Genomic DNA, 8,497 nt, shown 5'->3' on the forward strand with positions numbered 1-8,497 from the left:
AGGGGTGGAACCGTAAGGAGTGGCCAGAAGGTTTTGGCCCACAGATGGGTGGACTTGACAGGCCAAGGGAGGGGCGTGGTCTAGGAGGGGCGTGGCCGCGGGGAAGCACCTGTAGACGTTGTTGTGGAAAGAGTTGTAGCTGCCTAGAGCGATCAGGGATCCCAGGCCCAGCCCATAGGAGAAAAAGATCTGGGTAGCTGCATCCAGCCACACCTATAGGCAGAATGATTAAAAAAAAACCAAAAACGTCAAAGTCATAATCATAGCCCGGAACGCCCCAGGGCCTTTTACGCGTGCTAACCAGCTCTACCAGGCAGCAACCCCAGTTCACATAAGCGGGTCCGAGAGGTGCGATAACTTATCCTAAAGGTGGTAAACGATGGCTCAGGACTCAGATGTGCTCTTAACCCAGCGGGGGGCGCTCCAGGACCAGGTCGGGAGGTCGCTCACCTCAGAGTCCGACAGCTTGCGGAAGTTGGGCGTGATGTAGAAGAGGATGCCCTCCTTGGCCCCGGGGAGCGTCACTCCGCGGAAGAACAGGATGATCAGCATGATGTAGGGATACGTGGCAGAGAAGTAGACCACCTGGGAGGAAAGGGGGCGAAGGGTTACGCCCCTTCCAGCACACCCATGCTGTCCTTAACCACTTTACCTACATCCCTACCTGTTGTGGCTCTGGGCTTGGTTCCAATTCATCTTCCTCCAGGAAGCCTTCCTGGATTCCTAACCTGCTCCTCTTGGCCACTTTTCTGAAGCTGCTCCTTGGTGTCTGAATCAACCAGCTCAGCACCCATTTTTTCCCCTTTCCCTACCCTTCCTATTTTTTAATTTTTATTTAAAGCATTCAAATAATATATGTGGTGACAAGGAAATTTTTAAATTACATATGAATACACACACAAATTAGAGTTCCTTTCAACAGCCCGTAGAATACAAGTTACATGAGGGACAGGACTTGTCGTGTTCACTTCTCTATTTTCCCAGTGCCTAGAACAGTCCATGGTATGTAGTAGACACTCAGTAACTGCCTGACAAATACATAAGTGCATGGACGTTAATATTTTAATATTCTCTTTTGAGACTTTCCTTTGCATATATGATTACATTTTCTTACAAATGAGGCGCAAATTATATACTTGCCTTTTCATTCAACATGTTTAAAGTTAAAAAACACAGTACGTACAGCTTTGTTTCTTGTTTCGTTTACTGAATGCTGTTTTACTGTCTCGTACACTGTGACTTTTAATTATACAAAACAGTCCCTCAGGAGGTCCCACCACCCTTTTTTAAATTTCCCCTACTGTTATCCGTTCAGGTTATTTCCAATTTTATGTGAGTCTCAATACTACTACACCGGACACCCTGTAGATAAAACTTTGTCTACAAAATTATACAATTCTCGAGAAAAATTCTTAGAAGTGGAATTACTGAGTAAAAAGGAATAAACGTCTCAAGGCTTTTTGATCCACATTGCCTAATTACCTCCCAGAAACGGAACTTCGTCCAGTACTACAGACAGTGCCTTTCCCACAAAGGGGCCAGCACTGAGGATAATCACCTTACAAATTACTTTAAATTGATAATCAAGAGGCTGACGGCACTGTCTGAAATGGCATTTCTTTGCTCACCAGTGTGAAAGAGCAATTTTCAAGTTCAGTAACCTCTGTACCTCCAAGTCTGATGTGCCCCTACTTCCCGGTCAGCATGAATTGTTCTCTGGGTTAGTCTCATCTCCCTGATGACTCTGAGACTCTTCAGGCTTAGGAAAGGCAGCCACGATCCAGCAGAAAAAACACTGTACTTGGAATTAGGAAAAGGGGATTTAAAACCATCTGTGTCACCTACAAGCTGTGTGACACTGGGTCAATTTCTCATCCTCTCTGAACCTAGCTTTTTCTTGTCTGGGTACAATCAACCTTTTTGCTCAGACAGGTTGGGTGTATGAGGACATACAACATGCTTAATCCATGTCATCTATGTCTTGCTCTTCACTGGGTCTTTGGCATGGAGCCAGGTATACAGTAGGAGCTCAGTAAATGCTCATTGATAGACTGGTTGATTCACTCAAAAGATGCAGTGAGAGGGGCTCTACTCTCTGTCCCCAAGAAGTAGTCAGTCTCCTAAGGCAGCAGGAACTTTAGGTACCACCCACAAATAATTATAATAGACATCATGTAATGAGCGCCGACTGTGTGCTAGGCATACGCTCTACATTCTATGCAGACTGATTATCTCACTTAGTCTTTGAGACAACCCTGTAAGGCACTATTATTGTGACCATTTAGCAGATGAGGAAACTGAGGCTCGGGAAAGTGAAGTGACTTGCCCAAGTGCACACAGCTAGGGCCCAGGGGACTGACATTCAGATTCAGCTCTGTCTCCTCCAAAGCCCTTGGGCCCTACATTCTTCTGCTGCCTAAAGTTGGGCTGGGAGACACCTGTGCCCTCCTCCTGCTCACCTAGCCTAGGGACAAAGCAGAGATGTCTGACAGCGGCCTTGGTTCTGAGAACCCGGTGGGTCCGAAGGTCCCACCTGACTGCAGTTGGGCAGCTTCTCGTTAGCTGGGTCCGTGCCCAAGTATGTAATTCACTAAGGTTCTGTTTTGCTCGATTCAGCTTCTTGGGCAGTCTGGACCTCCCTGTCTGAGCCGGATTCAGTTCACTTCCTTTCTTTCCCTTACTTGCTCTAAGACCTCAGACAATACCCTTGCCCTGTGAGTTTCCTTCCGGTCCAGGCCAGTGAGAGACTTGGCCATCTTCTGTCCCCAGACTCCTGGGATGGGGCTTGAAAACAGAAAGAGGTGGGGGTGAGGCCCGTCCCCACCTCACCCCCGATCTGATTGGCAATTTAATCCCCAGGTGTCCCCAGGCTGGACATCCCAGCTTGGCACGGCTCTGCCTTTGCCAAAAACGAAAACAATAACAACTCCTCTTGCTAGCTTCTGATTTCTTCACAAAATCAGCAGCTCATTTGATTCACATAACAAACCAATGGATAAGCAGTTATTGGTCCTATTTTACAGAAGAGGACACTGAGTTTCAGAGAGGCAAAGTGATTTGTTCCAGGTCACACAGCCACATAAATGGCCAAGATGGGTCAGAACCGTTTGAACACAGGGCCTGAGTATTTAACCACGAACCAATCCATCTCTATTACCTCCTCAAAGGCCGGGATGTAACTGTGCTCACCTCTGGGTCACCTGCACCTAGAACAAAGCTTGGAACAGAGTAGATCTCAGGGATGGTTTGTCAAATGGTCCAGGAGCCACATTTGCCCTCCGCTTTGCAATGGCTCTGCCCGGCCCAGGGGAATCTCGATCTCAAGGGACTCACCATGAGCCTGGCACTGCACTAACAGCATGACTTGCAGTATTTCCTTTAATCCTTAAAACTGCCCAGAAGGTAGGTAATGATATTATTCCTGTTTTACAGGAAAGGAAACTGAGGCACAGAGAGATGAAGGCACCTGCTTAAGTCAAAGCTGGATGGGGTTCCTGGGAGCTATTGACTCCTCACCCAGAGCAGAGATCCCTTTGTAGACCCATCCCCCTTGGGTCCCCACTGTGCACACCTCTTACCTTTCCAGTCCAGCCAACACCCTTCCAGATACAGAAATACACAAGGATCCAGGCGATGGCCAGGGTGATGGCCAGAGGCCAGCGGATTTGACCTGGCTTATCCAGCCCGTCTGTCATCTGATGCATGTTGCGCCTGGTGGAACATCGGAGGGAGGACAAAGTTACGTGGGGCTGGCGGGGGCTGGGGTGACCCGGGGGCGCCCAGGGCGTGATGGTGCTGATAGCTGTGATCACTGGGCTCCAAGAGCTGGGCGGGGACCATGGGTCCGTTACACTAACCGGGAGAAAGTGCTGTTTGCTCAAGGGACCTGCCAGTGACTTAGTTCTGCCACCATGGCTGCTCACCTGGATGTCTGGATGTCTGCAGCGGCCTCCCAGCAGGACCACCCCCCTTCACTTCTGCTCTGTCCCCACTCCAGCCCCTTCTAATGTCTGATCACGTCACTTTCCTGCTTAAAATCTTGCAGTGAATAGCTCGCTGTTGTTCTCACTGGCCCTGAGTGATACGCCACCGCCCCCAGGGATGGCCCCGCACTCACTCCCAGAACTCCACCACGGCGCTGGTCATGGTGCTGGTGTTGACGATGCTGTAGTTGGAGAAGCAGCGGTCTGTGTTCCAGGGGTTGTCACACTGTTTCCACGGCAGCGTCTGCAAAGACACAGCGGCACAGATAAACCACATAAGACCCCAAGAGCTGGCCCCAGTGGCCCCGGCACATCCCGTGCATCCTCTCAGTCCTCTGAGCCTGCTCACAGCCATTACCTCACCTCCCATTCCCAACAGCTCCAGATGCAGGTCATGTTGTGAGCCTCATTTTAGAGATCAGAGAGGGGCAGCAACTTGCTCAAGACCACACAGCTCCTACATGTCAGGGCTGAAATTTGAACCTCAGCCTTTTCACTCTGAAAACCAGCTCTCCGAGCTGTACCATAAGGTCTCCTGTGTCCACCCTGGGGCCACTTCCCAGCTACGTGACCTTGGGTAAGTAACTGTGCCCGTCTGAGCCTGTGCACGATGAAGTTACCAGTGAACACTTACAGTGTTTGTTCTTTGCTGGGTATGGTTCTAAGCACTTTACACATATTACTCCTTAATCGTCACACAACCGTATGAGGTGAGGTGAGTTTTACCTTAAGCCCCATTTTATAAGTGAGGGCACTGTGGCTCAGAGAGGTTAAGTCTCTTTCCTGAAGCGGCACAGTTGGTATAGACTAGGGTCAGGATTTGAACCCAGGCTGTCTGGGTCTATATAATATGGGCGAATGGTGCTATGACGAGGACACAAGGGCTGCTGAAGACAAACCACGCCCGCCACCCAGAGGAATGGCCCTGTCGGTGGAACGGTGGTCCCAGTAGAGGGAGGGTGGGGTCTGGGTCTGGCTCCTTCTGGGGGGCAGGTGGTCCCAGGGGCCACTCACTGTGGTGAAGGAATTGTACAGGTAGTAGATGGCCCAAGAGATGATGACAATGTAGTAGATGTTCAGCCAGAACGACAGCACAGCAGCGGCAAGGCCCACACCTGGGACCAGACACATCATCACGACCTTCATTTAATACAGTAAGAATCATAACCATCCCAGCTCCTGTCATCGTTGTCATTTTCCAGGACATCTACAGTGTCACTGGAACTTGGAGAGAAGCAGGGACTTGGCTAAGGTCACACACACATGGCAAACGAGGGAGCCAGGACTTGCGTCTGGGGCCCAGCACAGGCTGGTCGCAGGGCGGACCGGGGTCTTGGCTTGCCAGGCAAGCACGACCCTGCACGTGTCCACCCGAGTGTCTGTCAGGCACTGAGCAAGGAAGCAGAGGAAGTCGCGCCCAGCCCCTGCTGGGGAAATGAGCTCACGGGGCAGGGCGGGCTGACGTGCGTGCGGGGCCTCTGGACTGGGTCCTCCTCTGACCAGCATTGCCATGGGTCACCTGGCCCCTGCAAGGGCTCCCCGCTGCTCAGACGTGACCCAACAGCTCCCTCTGTCCAGGGCCCGGAGCTGTGGGCAGGAGCACGACCACAACCCACAGCTCCACTCTGCACACTCACCCTTGAACATGGGGGCCAGCTTCCACACCCCCAGGCCCCCGATGGACGTGTACTGGCCCAGGGAGCACTCCAGCAGGAAGAGCGGGACCCCCGCAAAGATGAGCGTCAAGAAGTAGGGGATCAGGAAGGCCCCTGCGGGGTCGAGAAGAGAGATGCTCGTGGCCTTGAGCTTTGAGAAACCCGGTCGGTCAGAGAGAGCATCACAGCGGGGCGTTCTGGGGTCCCTGCCACGATTTCAATATATTCTGCCTTAAAAGCAGCACCCAAAGCCAAAGTGAGGCCCGAGGACGTCCTTTGCTCAAGACCCATGCCCTGCACTTTGCAGAATGAAGACGGGAACTTTTGGGCATCATTAACAGAGGACTACTGCCCTTTGGGAGTCCTTTGGAAAAGGACAAGAAGCAGAAGTGGGGCCTGGCACTCCCATTGGAGTCTTTAGGGACCCATTTCCCCAAGGTCACCCCAGAAAATGCCTAAGCAGGACACTCTCCGTGTGTGTGTGTCGGGGGTGGTGGTGGTGTGCAGACCCAGCAGGAGGTCACCAGGCCAGCACCTACCGCCACCGTTTTTCCCGCAGAGATATGGGAACCTCCAGACGTTGCCCAGCCCGATGGCGTAGCCCACGCAGGACATGAGGAAGTCGAAGCGGCCCTTCCATGTGTCCCGGTCTGGAAGGTCCGCCGCCTTTTTCTGCACCTTGACCACCAGTGTTTTGGGCTTGTCATTGGCCACGGGGACCTCGCTGACCTCCGTGGAGATCTGCCCATCGGCCACCTTGCTGCCATTGGTCGCCATGTCTCGGAGTTTGGACACAGGGGTCCTGGCAGACGGACGTGCGTTGTCAGCCCTGGTCCACGTGGACAGCAGTTTTGCGGCTCAAGGTCACCCTAGGAGAACAGAGGGATAGTGTGACAGGCACTGAAGGTGTTAAGATCCTGGAGCCGCCCCAAAATAACAAAACAAAATAACCCACAAACCAAGGGACGAAGAGGGCTCGCCCTCTTTTTCCTGCCAGCTCCTGCCCCAGGAGGAAGGAAGATGCCTTTTGCTTCCAAGGTCAGCATGTGAGAATGTGGTCTTGACGTCTCCTGGGCTAGCATCAACGCGGGCCATCTATGTCACGTGCCCTCCGTTATGTGTCCATGTCAGAGAGTAGCCCCAGGCAACCAAAATTCCAAACAGAAATATTATGTGCACTTCACCTTTGCCTCCCAGGATGCAGTTGGGAGATTTTCCATTCGCTGAGGCCGTAATAGCCAAGGCAGGGTAAGCAATGCAGGATTTTCCTGTGAGGCTGAATAGGGAGGTTTCCTGGCTGCAGCGGTAGGTGAAGGCGGTATGTGAGCACAGACTCTGATCATGATCAAAGTCCTCTTTGCCACTTTGGAGCTGTGTGACTTTGAGTAAGCTTCTTAACCTCTCTGGGCCTCACTCTCCCTATCTTTTAATTTGAGGATGATCGTAGTGGACCCCTTACTGGGCTGTTGTTCTTCACTTAATGAGCACCCAGTGGCTGCAAACAGTGAGGACCTGCTACTAATTCATCAGCAGTCCCCAAGCCTGGCTGTGTTTCCAAGTCATTTAGGAAGCTCTACAAAGACACAGGTCCCCAGGTCCCTCCCCAGATGTGCCACATCAGAATCTCTAGGAGACAGCCCCAGATCTATACTTTTTTTTTTTTTACATCTTTATCTGAGTATAATTGCTTTACAATGGTGTGTTAGTTTCTGCTTTGTAACAAAGTGAATCAGTTATACATATACATATGTACTATACTTTTAACAAATCCCGATAAAGGAGATTCTTAGGCCGGGAGCCCAGCCCAGCCCTCAGGCAAGGAAGGACTACCAGCTTGGATGACCTCTCTGACCCTCGGTCTCCCCCAGATGTTCTACCTACATTCTGCACCCTTCTTACCTCTTTATTTGCAGAGGCAGCATGGGGTAGAAGACAGCATATGACACTGGATCAGACCTGTCCTGGATTCACATCTCCAGTCCACCTTTCACCAGCAGAGTGACCCTAAGTACTACTCTTGATTTCTCTGGCCTCAGTTTTTCCACTTGTAAAATGGGGGGGGGGGAATCCTATCTGGCTTGTAGAATTATGGCCAAAATAAACTTTAATGGCTGTGAGGGTGCTTTTCACCCAAATGGTTCAGAAAAGAACTCCTCCATAGATGGTTGTTTTGATTTTGGTTGTTGATGTTACCTGATGGTTTTCTGTGCTGGGTCAGCTCCAGAGCAGCTCCCTCTGCAACCCCTGGGCGAGAGCCTGCAAAGCAGAGGACAGGAGGGACGTTGAACGGACAGATGGGCTGATGGCAGCCCTGGGCAGAGAGCAGCAGGAGTGCAGGAAGCCTGCCAGCATCTGAGCTGTAGGTGGGCCCCATGGAGCCACCCAGCAGGGGTGACCACGGCGTGTGCACACAGCAAGATGCCAGTCCCCGGCACTGGGAACGTGCAGGAGTGGGCTTGCTGCCCTCGGGACAGTAGTGGGGGTGGGCATGAGGGTGACGTGAGGAAGACGTTCCATAATTTTACCAGAAGGAAAAGAGAAATCAAGAGAGGGGCTGCAGCTCCGCAGGGCCCCGTGGGGAGCCAATGAAGGCAGCAGATATTTTTCTCCATCCTCCATCCAAACTTGCAGAAGTGTTGCCAAAGACCATGTACGAATATGGGAGAGAGTGGAGAAAGTAGGTTTCAAAACAGTTCATTTAGTGTGACCCCATTTTTGCCCCATCCCCCCAAAACTGTTCATTAAAAAAAAAAATCAAAACCTAAAACACCAGAAGGATATACCCTAAGACATTCACAGTGAGCAGTTTCTGAGTTGTATTTTCTTCTTTGCGCTTTTCTGGATTTCTATAATGTTCCA

At 51.4% G+C, this 8,497-nt stretch overlaps 1 protein-coding gene across 1 annotated transcript in view; it reads right to left on the reverse strand.

Annotated features, from left to right (window-relative positions):
* Positions 1–7,881, reverse strand: part of SLC6A1 (solute carrier family 6 member 1) — an 18,329-nt gene extending 10,448 nt beyond the window's left edge. Inside the window, exons 1-8 of the mRNA XM_024740219.1 lie at positions 7,832–7,881; positions 6,178–6,507; positions 5,621–5,752; positions 4,998–5,098; positions 4,118–4,227; positions 3,579–3,711; positions 451–585; positions 110–213 (exon numbers count right to left, since the gene is read on the reverse strand). Of these exons, the coding sequence (XP_024595987.1) occupies positions 110–213; positions 451–585; positions 3,579–3,711; positions 4,118–4,227; positions 4,998–5,098; positions 5,621–5,752; positions 6,178–6,415 (953 nt within the window). The 5' untranslated portion in view covers positions 6,416–6,507; positions 7,832–7,881. The remainder of the gene's footprint in view (positions 1–109; positions 214–450; positions 586–3,578; positions 3,712–4,117; positions 4,228–4,997; positions 5,099–5,620; positions 5,753–6,177; positions 6,508–7,831) is intronic.
* Between the last annotated feature and the right edge of the window lie 616 nt (positions 7,882–8,497).

Source organism: Neophocaena asiaeorientalis, unplaced genomic scaffold (assembly GCF_003031525.2).
Source record: "Neophocaena asiaeorientalis asiaeorientalis breed wild unplaced genomic scaffold, Neophocaena_asiaeorientalis_V1.1 scaffold75, whole genome shotgun sequence".
Lineage (NCBI taxonomy): Eukaryota > Metazoa > Chordata > Mammalia > Artiodactyla > Phocoenidae > Neophocaena > Neophocaena asiaeorientalis.